At 40.7% G+C, this 19204-nt stretch overlaps 1 protein-coding gene across 4 annotated transcripts in view; it reads right to left on the minus strand.

Moving 5' to 3' along the window:
* Nucleotides 1–19204, minus strand: part of hspg2 (heparan sulfate proteoglycan 2) — a 530364-nt gene that overhangs the window by 248127 nt on the left and 263033 nt on the right. For all 4 annotated transcript variants that reach the window (XM_060851818.1, XM_060851817.1, XM_060851815.1 and 1 more), the window contains 6 exons: nucleotides 18293–18472; nucleotides 15963–16081; nucleotides 15046–15157; nucleotides 14614–14724; nucleotides 9743–9870; nucleotides 7110–7196 (listed from right to left, as the gene is read on the minus strand). In XM_060851818.1, coding sequence (XP_060707801.1) covers nucleotides 7110–7196; nucleotides 9743–9870; nucleotides 14614–14724; nucleotides 15046–15157; nucleotides 15963–16081; nucleotides 18293–18472 — 737 coding nt within the window. The remainder of the gene's footprint in view (nucleotides 1–7109; nucleotides 7197–9742; nucleotides 9871–14613; nucleotides 14725–15045; nucleotides 15158–15962; nucleotides 16082–18292; nucleotides 18473–19204) is intronic.

Genomic DNA, 19204 nt, shown 5'->3' on the forward strand with positions numbered 1-19204 from the left:
TCCTCTAACATAGTTAGCCTTCTGTTGAAGCTGATTAGGGATGTTTTCATCAGGTGCCTGAGATTATATATCTTCCGTTTTGTGGTAGTCTTGGCTGGCAGAATTTTTGTTACTCCTGTTGGCATGGTAACTGCGACTGTGCTGGAAGCATTGTCTGAAGATGGTATATCTTTTCTGCTCAGACCAGGTTCTGTCATGTTGCCAGTCAAATTTTGTGCCCCATCTCTAGACCCATTCTTCTCACATCCAACTGGAATCAGCTCCTGGGACTCCAGCTTTCCCGTTTGATTCTCAACTTTGCAGAATTCTGTCAGATTTCTTCTTAAAGGACTAAAAGAAATATTTACATAGAATACGATCATTTGGCCTCAGATTGGTAGCTTGTTGGTTAGTTTAGATTGGTTTCATTTTAGACTGGTTGCTTTGGACTATTTTATTGGAGCACAAAGACTGTGTGCTGAAGGCTCTATTGCTCACAACAATAGACTGCTTTCAGCCTAGTAGGTTTTCTCATGTATATACAGTACTTGTGTGTCAGCGTGGAAAGGCTTTAAGCAACAAACTGCAAGGTTTGCAAGCCCTGACCAACAAGTAGCCAACATGGCAGCCCCATGTTAGTGCACAGATTAGTTAGCAGCAGAAGCATAGCAGAAGAGCTAGATTAGTGATTAAAGCAAAGGCCCCAAGACTAGTCTGCACATGATGGTCAATTATTATCCTTGCACCAAAATCTGTACTCGCTTGCACCTCACCTCAATACAACCCAAAAATGAAAACAACTCTCAGTTCAGAAGCAAATTCTCACCCTGACCATTTACTGCAGCTGTTGTAAGCTGGCAAGCAAACTGAGCTCTTTGTCAGAGTGTGCAACACTTAAAAAGTGGCAAACCAGGTCAAACTGCATTTAGGTAATACCAAATTATGGACTTGTGACCTGAAATGAAAAGAAAGTACCATCTTTAAATTGACAAAACCAGGTCTGAAGATTTCCCAACATTCAATATTGAACTGAGTGACTTGCTGGGCCATTTCAGAGGACAATAAATGGCAGCTCCATTGCATATGACTCCAGACCCATAGCAAAGAAAACCAGGTAGAAACAGCAGATTTTCCTCCCTAAAGGAACATTTAGAGACCCCCTGGATTTTACAATAATCAAAAGTAAAATTTTGATCAGTTTTGAACATGAATTCCACCCACTACCATGAGGGGATTTGAACTTGTTCACCCAGCATTACCCTGGTGCACAGCATTACTAGTTCAATCACATTACCACTACGCCACCAATATTAGAATTGGCCATCCAATTTAAAAGGAAATTTCTTCAAAGAGAATCATACGCAGTGAGCTTTTGCAATTCATGGTCAATTTACATGGTCTAATGGAAACTGCCTGAACACTCGCCCATTACCTGCTGCATAATAAATGAGGTCTTCAAGACAGAGCCCATTTTCCAGATGATTTAGGTGAAGCTGAAGTAACAAATTGGAGATGCCAGCTGTGGCAAGGATTAAAGCGACAACAAAGGATCAAAAACAAAAGGAGTCTGTTCCAAGGGTTAAAAGTGCAAACAAGTCAGGGTCTGTTCAGTTGTTCAAATCATCTCCTTGATGCAGGACAGCTGGAAAGTGCATTTTCATTTCACAAAGTGTAAAACTCTCTGAGAAACCCCCCCGGCATGGCAGTTAAAACCAAACCAGAAACATCTATTACACAGCTGGTTGCAATAATTGGAGAGCTACAGTATTCAAACGATGAGTTACAATACATGGAATTTGTTTTTTTTATCATTTGACCCCACAGAATCACAGAATGGTTACATTGCAGAAGGTGATTGTTCGGCCCATTGGGTCTGCACTGACTCGCTGAATGAGCATTACAGCTCAGTGCCATTCTCCTGACTTTTCCCCAACACTCTCCATGTTATTTCTACTTAAATAATTATCTAGTGCCCTCCTGAATGTCAGCTGAACCTGCATCCATCCCACTTCCACATTCCAGACCCTAAATATCTGTTGCACAAAAATGATTCTTCCTCTGCTACTTTTGCAAATTATCTTCTACCTGTATCCTCACACTCTTGATCTGTGTGTGTGTGTGTGTGTGTGTGTGTGTGTGTGTGTGTGTGTGTGTGAGAGAGAGAGAGAGAGAGAGAGAGAGAGAGAGAGAGAGAAAGAAAGAGAGACAGACAGACAGAGTGAGAGAGAGAGAAATACAGAGAGAGAGACAGACAGACACACAGAGAGAAAGAGAGAGAGAAAGAGAGAGAAAGAGAGAGAGAGACAGAGGGAGAGAGACAGAGACAGAGACAGAGAGAGCACGAGAGCGCAGTTTCTCCTGTCGTGTCCCTTGTGCTTTTGAAGATTTCTATTAAACCTCCTCTTCCTTCCAACTTCTCCGATCTATATTTGTAACTGAACTCATTCATCTCTGCAGCTTTGCATATTAGAAAAGAATTCCTGCATTTCACAAATGACTTTTACAGTGATTTGTGGCAGCACTTTATTCACTATCAGTAAATGAAATAACAAAATTATTTTTTGAGAATTGAAATTTTATTTAATGAAATATGAAGAAAAATGAAAGTTCTTCCGTGCACAGCGAAGTGTGCAAGTTAACTAATGTGGAAACATGGGAAAATGCCACCAGATGGCAAGACAAAGGAATCTTAAGTACCCAATACCAGCAGGTAGACCAGAGTAAGTGGGAACTCAATTCCAGCTGAACCACTCCACTGACACACATTACAGCAGCTCCATTTGAGGACTGGAAGATTTGGGAAAAGTGGTGGTGGTGCAAGGGCACAAGTTCTCCAACAGGGGGTTCTGAACCCCATCCAACCAGGATAACCTTTGTGGAATTGAGCAACTGAAATGGAGCCACTCTGGGATCTTTCCACTTAGTTATGCAGCACTGCAGCCAAACAGGAGAGCCTGAAGATGTGACTCGAGGGTTGAACATCTGCAGGAAAATGTTCATCCCAAGCAAAAAATTCAAGTTCTCTTCAGGTGTGTCATTTTTGATTACTGAGGAAATTTTCCTCAAGCCTTTCCTACACTTTTTTAAAAAACAATTTGCTTCATTAAATTCTCAAACTCTCTTTCCACATTGGGGAATTAGAGTTGACTTCAATAGTGTCAATTCCTGATGAAAGGCTTTTGCCCGAAGCATCAGTTTCACTGCTTCTTGGATGCTGCCTGGACTGTTGTGCTCTTCCAGCACCGCTAATCCAGAATCTGGTTCCCAGCATCTGCAGTCATTGTCTTTACCTTCAATAGTGACAGCACAGCACCCATGCATTTTTGCTCATGGATCTCTTCACTCTTATCTAGTGAGATGCCTCAACTTTCAACTATACTGTGGAGTTAGCATGCTTATCATAACTCAATGGTGGCACTCTCTTCTACGAGCACTAGATCAGGGATTCAAGTTTAACTCTGGAGCCTTCAGCACATAATCATGGCTGACAATTTTAGTGCAGTGTTGAGAGTATACTGCAGGATCAGATATGCCATCAATCAGATGAGGCATTAACCTGAGGCCTGTTCAATTCCTCAGGTTGAAATCCACCAAGCCAAAGCTGGAAGACAATGATCCGTTAATCCTGGAAACATATCCAGTTACACAGTAACAACTCAGCACCATCTATCTGCAGAAGACAATTAAATTAAGAATTCTGGGTATTGCAGCTTTCAGCTCAATGAATCTAAAGTCATTCCTGCACCTACAAAATTACACAGTTGCACAGAACAATTCTATGTTGTGGTAGAAAAGTAGAACAGACATTGTCTCAATATTGATGTCACACAAAACCTCTGTAAAAGTAATCTCCAATTAGAGCACTGTCTCTAAATCTGAGCACTGGACTGCAGGATGAATGCAAAGACCTCAGAGATGGTGAGAAGAGGAGATTTCCTGGAATAGCAGTTGTGTGGACGAAAACATAAGTTGAGGTTGTTCTCCTGAGTGTGTGAAAGGAAAGGTGAAAGATGTGGAAATTGATAAAAGGTTTCAATAGAGTAACAAACGAGAAACTTTTTACATTGGCAGGAGGATTGGTAACCAGAAAGATACATAGACAATAGAATAACTAAAAGAACTAGGGGGAAAAGAAGAAGAAAACTTTTTCTTTAACACTGTCAATGTTAAGACCTGGAATACATTGCCTGTAAGAGTTACAGGAGCAGAATTATATCATAAGCTAATTATATAAATACTTGAAAGGGAAAATAATTGCAAAGCTATTACAGAGAAATGGCACCAAGTATATGACCTTTTCATGATGGGCTGAATGGCCTGTTTCTATGCTAAATGATTCTACAATTCGAAATCTACACATCCCTTACTAAGTTAAGGAATCTGATTTGAGGAAATGAACATGCCACAAAGCAAGAATGAATGATATCAGCTCCCCAGATCATTGCATGCTCACTGAACAACTCAACTCCAACTTCAGAATCCTTACAGTCAACGCAAATGCTCCTCCTCCTGGAGTTATCCTTTGGCTGTTCTCAGTGAGACTACCAGTTACACACTCTCTTTACAGGTCCCTCCCATTTGCAAGCTAACTGAAACTGTACCAAACTACTTAACAAAGATTCGTTTTGGGAGAGATCGGAAAATTCCAGTCATCACTTCAGGCTGAGTTCGAACTCCAGAGGAAAAATATTTCCAATGGCACAAACACACAGTTCCAGAATACAAATCTGCTTATAAAACACATTGGGGATTAAGTTGCTGTTAACTGTCATGTGAATTACTGTAGTAAACATGATTGTTCTTCAGTAGAAGGGAACAGCTGAGAGTGGCTTGGTCAGCTGCAGCATAAGGATAATCAGGCACCAAAATCTTCCAGCTAAACATCTGACCAAAAATGAGTGATTAAAAAGGTAATTTTTTTTCCCAACCTCTCATAGCAGCTACTTTATGGAACTATGCAATAGGCCTGCTGTTGGTGGGACAATGCAATGGCAATTTCCATTATGCATGTGTTTCAGGCGGAACCGGTAACACAGAGCGAGATCAAACAAACAATAAAGGAAAATAATCAACAATACAGTTTAGGGACAGATGCATAATAACTGGATTGTGGCAATGCGAGAGGCAGTGGGGGATGGATACATTCAACCACAAAGACAATCTCATCAGACACTCGACAGTTGTGTCCAGTTCAGTGGACGATGAACCATCATTTTACAGGCCATTACAAATGCATTTTATTGTACTGTTCTACCACTGACCCAATGCTCCAGCAGAGGTCAACTACTCACATAAGTTGACAAATTTCTTTTTTACAATTATATTTAATTCACACCCAACCTGAAGAATAAAAGCTATACTCTTGAAATAGTGTCAAACCAAGTAGCAGATACATATCTTACTTGCCATGAATCAATGTTTGACATTGTGAAAGGACCATAAGAGACAAAAATGCACAGCAATCACCACTGCTTTAGTAAGCTTTCAGTACGGGCATGAGCGAGTCCACACCACCAAGAAGCACCTGAAGTTCATCAATCTGCAACTACATAGGAGCCCCCATAACCAACCTTCAACTGATTCATGCAAAGTTCTTAGGCTTTTCCACAGTAAGTAAGGTTCAACATATCTTGTTACTATTTAGCCCCATTTACAGAAGCTGAAAGTCCAGTCACTTGGTCTGTTGGTCAAAAGGAAGTTGCAACCTCAAAGGCTGACGAAGAATCTGTTAACGATCAGACTGTGGTTTCCATTCTGGCTGAGGGAATTCCCTTCTCCTTCTAAAAACCACACAAATTTGGCATATAACCCAAAATATATCCAATGGTGATAATGGATAACCACAGGGAATATCCTAAAATGTGGTTCAAGTGAGCTCAACAGCCAGCCATTCTACCTTCCAGCTTCTGCTTCAAACAGTGAGGTAGTTATCGAGTGATCAGGCGAATAACATTTACTAATTAAACCTTGGCTCCTCCCTAGACTTACAGCATGCAGAAGATCCTATCTTGGTAGGGATATGGTTCTATTAAAAAAATTACTCTCAATATACTACACTGCATTACCAGTCAGTGATCATATGCTTCATCTCAATGGCACTCAGAATAATTCAGGAGCAGCGGCAACTCAAGAACCCAGCCAATTCCCAACATTTATATTAAGGGTATTCTTGTGTGACTGGTTTGTTGTCTGCAGAAAATCACGCCATGCTTTCAGCTAATTCCACTACAGTTGATAACTTCTACAAGGTATTCTCCTGCATGCTCAGTCTAATGTATAAAGCTTCGGAGAAGTTACATGTGAGCTATCTGCTTTCAACAGAGGTGTGTGGTGTCATTATCCTGATAAAAGAATGGAATGCTGCCTTGGAAGGATTTTCAAGGTCACTTTGCTTTCTTTGCAGGAGGTTACCAGTGACAGCAGTTACACACTGCACAAAGGAACTTTACTGCGAAATCAACTTGAGTGCCTGTACCCACCATGAAATGAACTAATCTCATTTGCATTGGGCTTCACATTCAAAGGGGACCACAAACCCTTCTTTATCTGAGTTGGACAAGCTAGGACAGACTTACAATGTGTTAGATCAATACTGATCAGTCTTTGAGAAGACATTTGATGATTTTGATGTTGATATTTATAACAAAGAAAGCAGGTTTTTATTGAAAATCTGAAAGCAGCTTTTTGCTTTTTAAATCATAACTCCCATTCAACAAGCTTCTTGTGGTCAGAGAACTGTTGGTCAAAGTTCAAGGAGCCTGCTGCTGAGTCAGATTCCTGTTATAGTGACTCAGTTAAATTAAACCCTTTCACCGGAACATGATATTCTTTGAATGGTAAGTGGATTTGAATATATTAGTCCAGGTTTGGGTATTTCACTTGCAGCATTTCGTAAACAACATGAATTTAAATAGAATCATAACTTAATATTAATGGTCCGGTGAAGGGGTCTGGACATCTGAATCAGACATTGGTTTTGGAAATGACACCACACTGAAGCAACTCTCTGTTTTGAATTAAGTAAGTGGGTCTTTGGGTTAATTAACTGGAATACCCACATAGGAAATAATAACGTACATTAAACATGGCTATGATAAACCAAGGCACAGGAATGTCTTGGTGAACTATACCTTTCACAGTTCCTGCCTTCGTAACCACTGGGGCAACGATCACAAGTTGCCTGTCCATCTGAATCCAGGAAACAAGTCAAGGAGAACCTGAGTGAACAATTAAACCGTTGAAAGTAGATATGAGCCAACCCTTAAACATTTCAAGATTCTCGAATATAATTTCCACAGCGGCCTCTTAACTGTGGTAATGCAAGTGACAAATCATAGAATCATACAGCACGGAAACAGACTCTTCAGCCCAACTCGTCCATGCTGACCAGGTTTCTTAAACTAAAGTAGTCCCGCTTACCTGCAATGAGCCCAAATTCCTCTAAACCTTTCCAATCCATTTGCCTGTACAAATGTCTTTTAAATGTTGTAATTGCACCCCCCTCTACCACTTACTCTGGCAGCTCGTTCCATACACACACTACCCTCTGTATGCAAAAGTTGTCCCTCAGATCCCTTTCAAATCTTTCCCCTCTCACCTTAAACCTATCCCTCTAGTTTTGAGCTCCCTATCCATAATTGGAAAACTATAAAATTTAAACATCTCACTTTTGGTCTGCTGTTCTTTTACTAAGGTTTGTCACAACTCATTCAACTTACTTAACATTTGTCACAAACAGCAAGAAAAGGTTCCAGCTTTCTGTAGAATTCGGACTAGAATTTTTGATAATTGGTTGATCATGAGTTGACGATAACCTGTAATTCAGTTTATGAGTGAGCACACTGCAGCTCCATGACGGAGGTTGGAATAATTTTTGTTTGCAATGAAAACAGCGTGCTGGTCTTATTCACAGGACTCAACATAACTACTAAAACCGCTGCCACTAGTAAAATTGCACCATGTCACCACCATACACACCTGTGAGAATTTTATTTAAAGGCAAGATGGAAAAATTAAATCATCGCATTGTAAAACACTCCCTGATTCACAGAATCATAGAATGATAGTGTGGAAACAAATCATTTGGTCCAACAAGTCCATACCAACACTCCTAAGAATAACCCTCCCAGACCCATTTACCTATCCTATTACTCTACATTTACCCTCGACTCATGCACCTAACCTGAATACTAAGGGCAATTTAGAACAGCTAATTCACCTAACCTGCATATCTTTGGACTATGGGAGGAAACTGGAGCATCCAGGGGAAACCCATGCAGACACGGGGAAAATGTGCAAACGACACACAGACAGTTACCCGCGGCTGGAATCGAGCGCGGGTTCCTAGTGCTGCGAGGTAACAGTGCTAACCACTGAGTCACCGTGCCCTTTTTTTGTTTAAGAAAGTAAAATTCCTGTAAAATATTCCATACTGGCAACATTCATTCCTACTCAGAATACATGGCAGTGCTTTTTCTACAATAAGAGATGTCACCTTAAGTGCTCCACCATCAAAAGCAGACCAAAGCAATAGACCACTCTGTTCAACTGGTCAATGCCCGTGTATGTTCTTCATTTGAGATTCTTCCCATCAGCCTTCGTCGAATACTATCAGTATCTCCTTCTATTCCTTTCACCCTCACGTGTTTATCTGGCATTCCTTTCATAATCTATACTCATTGCCAGAACTATTCCTTGTAAGAGTCGTGAAGTCTTCATTCTAATCACGTACATTTGTCCTAAACTCTTGACAGGATTTCTAACTCTTAAGACTTGGTTTCAACACCTCTATGTGTGGAAAAGTCTTTGCTATTCCTACCCCATCAAACCCTTTCATTTTCTGAAAGATTTTCATCACACCACTTCCCATGCACTGTTTTTCATGATAAAGCCTATAATTTTTCGTTCTCTCCCTGTCATTTCTTCTTAAAAGTCAAGTTCTAAACTGACAAGTCAATGCAGTCTCTGCAACCTATTCAAGAGACTGTTGAATGTGGAACACTGTTATTTCATTGTGTGTCAAAGAAAGCAGAACACATGGAACTAACAATCATCTTCAACATAATGCACAATGGCACAGTGGTTAGCACTGCTGCCTCACAGCACCAGAGACCTGGGTTCAATTCCCACCTCGGGCAACTGTCTGTTTGGAGTTTGCACATTCTCCCTGTGCCTGCGTGGGTTTGCTCCGGTTTCTTCCCACAGTCCAAAAATGTGCAGGTTAGGTAAATTGCCCATGGTGTTAGGTGAAGGGGTAAATGTAGGGGAATGGGTCTGGGTGGGTTTCTCTTCGGAGGGTCGGTGTGGACTTGTTGGGCCGAAGGGCCTGTTTCCACACTGTAAGTAATCTAATTTAGATAATTGAGGAGCTTGGCTTGAAGGAACAAAACTGTTACCAGCAATAGCAGAATAACAAGCAATGATATCAGAACAGGACAGTAGTTATACTGAGGACAAAGGTATGTCCAGCATTCATATAAACATTCCCAGACTCTAATTCTAAGTAATTCTATTAGCTTTTTAAGCAGTTCGCCCAAATTGCATAGTTAATCATTAACAATTGTTTAACAAAGTTGAATATCAAATTATTGCAGCATTTATTCTTTCAAATTGCTTCATTTACATTAATCACCAGTGGACTTCTAATAGAATCTCTTAAAGGGAAAGACAAATTAAAGAAAGTGTTTTTTTTATTCATGACATTTTTTTACAATGCAAATTGCAGCAAAGTAAGTTTCAGTTTTTCAACAAAAAGGGAACTCACTGATTTGAGGGAGTGGAGCCTGGACAAGGGCAAGGCTTACAGTCATTTGAAGTTCCACCTCTGGCATTGCCATAGAAACCAGACTCACATTGTTCACATCGGAGGCCCCCGGTGTTGTGAAGGCAATTCTGTAGGTCACATAAGAAAAAAAAGATCAAATTTCAGTTGCCAACATTTGGGGTAAGAGCACATAATGCGAAAGAAAATAAAAATCTGCGCTAATTCAGACACTGCATCCAACATGGAACAACATGGACTCCCACACAAAAGATGATTTGCAAATACACTCTTATTCAACACAAAAATATTTATTGTAAGACAAGGGAGAATGTATCAAAATGACAACTGGGTGTTGAAACAGGACACCGACTTTCACTACTGCTTTAACATAATGCTGACCAACAGCAGATTCAATATAACAATACAGAGAAATGCTATATGAGGGCAGATAGAAAGTGAAAATCTAATGCGGCTAAATCAATATCGATCATATTAGTACTTATTCAAATCTTAAAACTGAAACATTGATATTGATCTTCAAAGAACTGCAGCCTTAATAAAGGTCAGAAAATGTAAGAAAGTAGCTTCTTAATTCAAGCCAGTCTCCTGTCGTATAATACTATTTTATATTATCAGGTACTGCAGCAATTAACGCTTCATTTAAAATAATTAGTTCTACTGCCTAAAGTCATCTTCCTCCTTCCTAAATCAAAAACATCACCTATACAGAACATCCTACGTGACCCCAGTATCCCCATCACATCTGAGGAACTATCAGACAGCAAGCTTCTAAACACTCTGATTAATGTACTTAAGGTCTACCAACCCTGTTTGGAGATAACTTCCCCAATAAAAAAAAGGAGAGATACCTTCAGCAGAAAGCATGCACTATTAATATCATTCCCATTTCATCAATTATAAAACCACTTTAATGATTTAAACTATTTTTAAACATTGTGTCTTCTTTTAAAAAAACACTAATGATACTAATGTCAGGGCCATTTAAAATCAGAAAAATAGATGATACTCTTCTGTAAAATTCCCAACTCAAGACTGTATTCCATCCAAAGCAAGTTTCAGCAAGGATAGCAAGTCAAATCAGAGCTCGACATTGTCTGCAATATGGTGGGGAGCCTCTTTGGTATTGAGCAACTTGCAAGTTCCTTATTGCCTCAGTTAGATTTCGAGAATCACCCTTGCAAACACACAAACTGCTCTGTGCCTTCATTGGTTATGGCAAAGTAACCAAATCAGTTGAACAGCAATATATTGGCTTTGCACGGTTGAATATAACTGCTGACAGTAGACTGGCAGTCTGAATTAGATCTCTCAAACTTTTTATTAATACCATTGATTTCAACTCCCAATTAAATCAAAATGGGCTTAAAGTTTTTTGAGCCTGACAAATGGGTTTGTGACAGTTCAAATGTTCCAAAATGTGTCCAAATTTCAGATCATTGTACAAGATGATCAAGACCCTTAATTTGCACCATTGTCCTGTCTATAATATACCTTAGCTATGGAAGTAATGTGGCACTTCATTAAAAATCATTAGTTTCAGTGCTGGGGTGTACGTCTTCCTAAACAAATACATCACCAATACAGAACACTCTATGTGACCCAGAGACCTCAAAGCTCCCAACGAACACCATCTCTGAACATTGCTGCCATCGTGGGTATCTTGAAAAGGGCACGTGCACTTCATAGGATGGGCAATAAAGTATAGCGATCTAGTGAAATGGGGGATTTTCTTTTATGTGTGCGTGCTACCAGCTGGACCAACATTTAATTCCTACTCCTTACTGCCCTTGGCTAAGGATGAAAAACAGGCAGGATGGAGAACAGGACGTTGATGAAAAGAAAGAGATAAAAGGAACAAGATGGCAAGACAACGACAGAGGAAGAGAAGATTAACATTTGAAGATATCCTCCTTATTACAAGATACTCATAAATGTTTTGAGGGTCTCTGCTAGTATAAAATGAATGAATTATGTCTCGGCTACAATATTACGCTTAGGTCCCCAATAATCCTGCTGAAGTTAAACAGTCAGACTCTTGTCCTTCTCAAACTAGTTACCAATGAAACTGTTCAGACAATCAGTGGAAAAGCCAAATCTAAAAAGCACATTCCTGTAACACGAGTTAGACTGACGATGCCAGTGAGAGACTTTCATTTGGACATTTTGACTCAATTCAATAGCTGATTTTTAATAAAAATTTGAAACAAGAACCAAATACATTATAAGAGCTGATTGTAGAAAATAAATTTGTGACCGAGGTGTGCATTTGCAAGGATAGCTTAAAATCGAACTGTCAACATAGGAGAGAATTTCTATAATGAAAATTTTGCGCATAAACCCAGTGTTTCATTTTATCACTTGCTCTCAGGATGAGGGTAGACAAGCAGAAGGCTGGAAGAACACAGCAAGCCAGGCAGTATCAGGAGGTGGAGAAGTTAATGTTTTGGGTGTAACCCTTCTTCAAGACTTTGTGATGAGGGTGTCATTGGCAAGTCAAAAATTATTGTCCATCTGTAGTTACTTTATGAAGTGGTGCTAGGCTCTATCTCTGGAACACTCCAGTCAGGGCAATGATTGTATGGTTCCAAATGGTGTTGGGTTGGGAACTCCAAGATTCTAACTCAGAAACCTTGAAGGAACATGATTTCTGCTGTGCGTCTTTGTGATGGGAGAGGTTGATTGCTGCATTTGAATCCTGAGAATTGTATGACAAGTCTCACTTGCTGAATACAGAGTTCAAGTACTAGATGCATCAGTTGAATGAACCACCCTGCCTGAACTGGTGGTGGCAGCTGTACCTGTCCGGGTGAACAGTAAATATTTGAACACTTTGTAAAGATGATGGGGAGAGACAGCGAGCTCAGGGGAACCAAATATCAAACAGAACCCAGTCTCAGACCTGTTTTTATAACCAAAGTATTAATAAAACTAACCCAATACAATGACTGTGACCCCAGGACGTTGATAATGGGGATGGGGGTGGGAGTGGGTTGGGAGGGGGGGGGTTGACAGAAACAAGGGTAGTGATATGGCTGGATTTCCCCTTGCTCAAAAAGTTTCCACTGCCCGCATTTTTATGGCAGGAACATAACCTACCGGTCATCACCTATTAATATACTATTCACCTATTAATCTAGACAATGAGTTCATGTTGTATTAGAGAGTAATTCGCCGGTAGTGGCATTGCCATACATATGCTGCCCTTATGGTTCTGGATGGTACAGAGTCCAGGGTTTGGAAGACATTGCCCAAGGAAGTTTGGTGAGTTGCTGCAGTGTACATTGGAGATGATATACACAGTTGACAGTGGAGTGAGTGAATTATTAATTTGGTAGATGGATAGTCAATCAATCAATAAGGCTGCTGTGTCTTGGATTGTACCCATTTTTATTTGAGTGTGGTTAAAACTGCACTTATCCAGGCAAATGGAGTATATGCCATCACACTCTTGACTTGTGTTGGAGAGACAGGAAGGGAGTACCCTTCACAGAATTAAGGAAATATCTTATTTCACTGGAGGAACTTCAGAGAAGGTTCAACAGGTGGATCCCTAGTGTAGGGGAATCATCTTATGAGCAAAGGCTAAACAGGTTGGAGCTCTATTCACTGGAGTTAGGAAGAATACAAGGTGCTCCTATTGAAACATATTGGATTCTTTAAAGGGGTTTGACAGGGTCAAAGCTGAGAGGATGTTTCCCCTCATGGGTGAGGCTGGGACCACAGGACATGGTCTCAAAATAAAGCTGCATCAGTTTTATGACTCAGATCACAAGAAATTTCTTCTCAGGGTTGAATGTCTTTGGAACTCCTTGCCACTGATCTATGGAGGCACAGTCCTTATTAAAGGCTGCGATAAAAGATTTGTGATTAGTAGGGGAACTAAGGGGAAGGCACAAGAAAGCGAATATGACAAATGTTGGATTAACCATGATCCCACTGAATGGAGCAACAAACCCAAGGGACTGAATAGCCTCCTCCTGTTCTTGTTTCTTACAGCCTTGTGGTCGGATCCCCAGTCTCTGATCTACATCTGTGGGTCTAATCCCCAGTCTATACTTGTGGTCTAACTCTAATCTATATTTGGAGCATAGTATGTACATGGCTTTTGCCAGAAACATTGATTTTCCTGCTCCTCGGATGCTGCCTGATGTGCACCACTCTAATCTAGACCAGGGCTTGTTCACTTCAGTTTCTGGTCAACGGTAAAGCCCAAAATGTGGATAGTGGGGATTTGACAATTACCTGCCCTGTGAAGTGGTCTAGCAAGCCCCTCAACTATACCAAACTATTCTGTTACCTTCTTGAGGCAAATCATAACGCTATGCCTTGTCAGTGACTCCTTCACCCTTAGAATAAATTGGCAAAGTTTGGATGTGCCCAGGCCCTGCTGTAGGCTGATATCTACTGTTGCCATTCTGAGGGGAGCAGTGGACTTGGATGAACATTGTGGATCTGTTAAAAGTGAATGACATTTACTGAGTTTACAACAAGGCTTGCTTACTGCTCCAAAGTATGGAACAAAATTTGTTAATTGCAGGCATGGGTGCAATATTGTGACTTCTCATTTTTCCTCACAACAACAGATCTCCTACATACTTACCACACTGGGATGTGTTGCTAAACCGCCAAGTTTTTTTTTTACCTCATGCTAAAATCATACACAAACTATACCATGAAAATGTTATGAATTTGTAGGAACATGAAGAGATGGAGGAATTAAAAACAGAGTCATGCATCAAGTACAAGAACATAATAGTTATGGAAATGCTAGCCACGAAAACAAAACATTTCTCCAAATTGGAAAAGGCTACATGACAGATCAATCTGATGTATTGAAGAAGCATCCATACCAAGCATTGCCCAGTGTCTGCATCACATTCAGAGTGTCCGTTGCAATCACAGCGCTCACACATTCCCAGGTATAACCCACTCGTTGTGCGTGTGTAGCCAAAAGCACATTCCTGCATAGAAGAGATTCCACAAAACATTATGCAAAAAATAAACAATGTGAAATTTTATTTGTTTAAAACATTAAGTAAAATTATTTCAACTACTATTCCATACTCATTGGAAAAATTCAAACGACATCAACTAAATGGAGGGCTCTGGCTGAGAAGTAGTTATTTATAACTATTGCCCGATCACAAGTCAATACGTTTGGAATTTTGAACTTCTGGTTTTAACTTAACATGGGCATTTTTCTAATTTGAATATGGAGCATTTTGGGGTATCCAGATGTCATGAAAGAGGCCAAATAAATGAAAGCTTTTCTTTCTTTTTACCTGACAGGACGATCCCTTGTATCCTTCTGGGCAAATACATTCCTCCACTTCAACTGCCTGTTCCTGTCCAGTGGGATGTGGGACAGCTACATCCATCTGGATTTGGGATATTCTGCAAATGGACACTTGCATTAATCTCCAAACACAACACAAATGGCACCATTTCTTGGACCTGGGTCACATAACATGCACACAGGATTTCTATCTAAATGTGTTCCCAATTGTTTTCTAGCATCTCTGGCATTTAGTGACCTGAATACCATGAGGCAGCACAAATTCTATTTAGCTAAACTGTTTCTCAGAAAAAAAACTTATTTTAGTTTGCATGCAATTCACTTTCCACATTAAAGTAACATGTGAACAGAACTTGTTCCCATGAGAGTATGGTGAAGTACTGGAGCAGGCCTGTTTTTGTAGTAAAACATGAGGTCTATTCACTTGGCCCTGAAATCTGGGAGTGGACCGAGACTAAAAAGATCAGAACATAATAAACTAATCAAATGCAAGAAAAATTCGTACTGCCACCTTGTGCTCAAGAATTATTTTTAGGAAAAAAGAACATTCATGGTCCTTCATAACAATTCCAAAGTTTTGAGTGTCATTTGTATAACTTACAGAGCATTTTATACAAGCTGGAAGTTTCCTTAATTCATTTCAGCTACATTTTGAGGAGGTCCAATACTTCTAACCAATCTTAGTTAGCTTGTTTGTAGCCTTGTCAACCGCAGACTCAACTCTTGAGTTCAGTACTGGTGTAACTGTTACTTCGAGGTCTGCGATACCAAGCCAACTGCTAAGTATGAAATCAAATCTGCAGCAATGGCAGCAGACAATGTACCAAAGATACTGAAAGGTTATGCACATGCAACAGTGAGTTTGAGTTAAAATACTCATACAGGGATGGGCCAACACTTAACCTGCTTTCAGTCATCCTTTCAGTATAACTTGCTCGGATCATCACAACATCAATATTGGCCAAAGCCATCAGGAGATGCTCCCTGGTAGCAGGCTGGCCATCAGCCCGTCGCCATGCAGTCTGAAAAAAAAACAAAGTCACTAGTGAATAATTGGAAAGGGATTAAAAAAAAACTCTTCCTTAATTCACACATTCAACAAAAGAATTGCAGGTATTAAAGGTGGCAGGAAATCAGAATGGGTGTCTTCTCCAGCAGCATCATTACTCCTCTGAGCTTCTGCACACATCCCTTAATATTTCTTACAGCTGATGTAGTCCTAACAAAGGCTGACAATTCATTCTGTGGTGGAAAGACTAGTATTCTAAATTCAACAGCAAGAAGTCACATTGGAAGCATAAGAACACAAAGAAAGGAACAGCATTTTCTTTCACAGTTGATTACCAAGAGTATACGTGGTTGGCAGTGAGACTGAGTATAATAATTAAGCTCACTGCAATCTTTGCAAAGTGAAGAGCAGCAAGATATTAATCTCACTGCAACGCAATCTGGTAGCTATGCCATAATCTGGAATCTTCCCATAACTAGGACCTTAAGCAAGCTGGTGATCAGAAATCGAACTTGAAATACCAGGCATTACTCATTAAAGCAAATCTCAATTGGTTACTTCAATATAATGAGGTGGCTAGAATAGTTCAAAAAGACAAAGTGAAGGAATAGCCTATGTGGCTGCTTGTTCCTGCTCCTCTCTGACTATGGTCTATCTACCTTTTCACCATATCCACCTTTAACTCTTTTGAGTATATTTTGCATGATCGGCTAATGATTACAATGAAAAGATGCAACTGAAAACGGTTGACCATTAGTCGAGTGACCTTCAGCTCACTGACATGCCCTCCATTTTGTGGCCAGTCACAATAATCAAGGGAAGGTGGTGCACATTGTCAGAGGAGAATCCCACGTGAATCTGATTCAGGGATTGGATAGAAGCTGTACACTTCTCATGCATGTGAGGACACATGAGGTAAAAGGGCTCCTGGATATGGTGAAGGGACAGGAAACACAATAGCATCCCAGTAAAACAGATCTCGAGTGTTAGGCCAGTTAATTGTTCCCAGTGGATGAAGTAAAGCAATAATTCGCTGTAATCCTCCTGTGCCACTCCTACTTGGAAATGGTAGAATCCCTCGTGTGGAAGCAGGTCATTCAGCCCATTGAGTCCACACCAACCCAAATAAAAGCATCCTAACCACACCCACTGCACATACCCTATCTCTGTAACACTGCATTTCAAATGGCTAACCCACATAGCCTGTACATCTTTGGGCACTATGGGCAATTTAGCATAGCTAATCAACCTCACCTGCATACCTTTTGGCTGTGGGAGGAAACTGGAGCACCTGGAGGAAACCCACACAAACATGAGGAGAATGTGTAAACTCAACATGGACAGTCGTGTGAGGGTGGAATTGAATGTGGGTCCCTGGCGCTGTGAAGCAGCAGTGATAACCACAGGCGCTGCCCGTAAAATGGCTTGAGGATATCTGGGATCTTGAGCATGAAGACCGATAGGGGGTTCTTCCTCATCCTCTCCAATTACAGCACCAACATCATACGGACCTCGATAACGTTTACACATTGAAGCAAATCATAACACAATACGCTGCGTTAAATTAAACAAATTGGACTCAGCTCCTGGGCATGGCCCCCATGAGGGAATTATCTTCTCCTGCTCCCATGCACAATCGCTACATGTCTGCACATTAATCAATCACTGCTCCCAACTCCAGTGGCTATAGAATGTTGAGTGTCTTGTCAAGTACACCAGTCACATGTGATGATCGCAGCTGCACTGTCGCTCCTACTGTCTACGCTGTCTTGTAGTCAGCAGCATGCAATGTAGATCTCCGACCACAGCCGATAATAGGTGCAATATGTGGCACTGAATCTCATCCTTGGATAATCCAATCCATTCTCAGCACAACACACATGACAGCTTCCTGTCACAATGCCTTTGAACTGAACACTAAGGTCTTCCAAAAACAAAACAACCCGAAAGAACAGCAGATGCTGCACATCAGAAACAAAAACAGAAACTGCGAGAAAAACTCAGCAGTTCTGGCAGCATTTGTGGAGAAAAAGCGGAATTAATGTCTCTGGCCCAGGGAACCTTCTTTAGAATGAAAGAGTCTTGCATTTCCCACATGGGATTGAACTGTTCACACTTCAGGATCTGATCAGTGGAGGACTCCCCATTACACAGTGATCCCTGATAAAAGCAGTGCACATCTCAGATACATATACACTAGATCACAGAAACAGTGACAACATACTTCTTTGAAAGGAACAGAGAAAGTTGAGGGAATGCCAGCTTGTGGCTTCCTAGCCGTGTAGTGCTCCAGGAAGATATTGTTGCCTTGTAGAATAACGTCTGGCATCCCAGTGACTGGCAAAGAGTCTGGGGAGACACTGTGCAGGATCGTGTAACGCAATTCCCCGCCATAAGAAGTAACCTATAGAAAAAAAATACAGGAAGGTAGCAATTAATAAGGTAAAGATCAAGACATATAATTTGCCACAATCCCCTTAATCAGACTGCGCATTAACCAGACTCAGTACAGACTACATCTTTGGCAACAGATGCGTCGACAGCACCAAGACTGAACAAACATTATTCCGTCTCGACAATGAAATCATTATATTAAACTTTAAACATTTGCAGAGTTATCTTCACACAACAGATGACTAGCTTCAGAAAGAAACCTTTACATAACCTCCCTTGGAGACAGTGTTCCTCATTCACCACTGTTCAATGTCTGTATACAAGATCATTGGTCAAACATAAGCAATACATGGATTTCGCCAGAGACAATTTGTTACTGTCCAAGTTGCTGTGCAGATGCCTAGGTTCTCTCAGCCTCTGGGTGAGGTAAAATAATGTTCTGCAGGGTGCACTTCAATCATTTTGAAAGGAGGCAACAGTAATGAGTCCAACTAAGGCAGAATTAGAAATGTTAATGCGTGTGTGCACATATGTAAGATAGATAGACAGTGCGTGCGGCAGTGTGAGGGAGAGAGAGGGGGGAGAGTGTGACAGAGAGAGAGAGGGAGCGAGAAAACGAGTGGGGTGGGTGGAGGATGTGACAGAGAGTGAGAGTAAGAAAGAATGAGAGAGAGAGAGAGAGAGAGAGTTAGTGTGAGAGACAGACAGACACACCCACGCACACACAAGGTGACAGTGCGAG

The sequence above is a fragment of the Hemiscyllium ocellatum genome, chromosome 37 (assembly GCF_020745735.1).
Source record: "Hemiscyllium ocellatum isolate sHemOce1 chromosome 37, sHemOce1.pat.X.cur, whole genome shotgun sequence".
Classification (NCBI taxonomy): Eukaryota; Metazoa; Chordata; class Chondrichthyes; order Orectolobiformes; family Hemiscylliidae; genus Hemiscyllium; species Hemiscyllium ocellatum.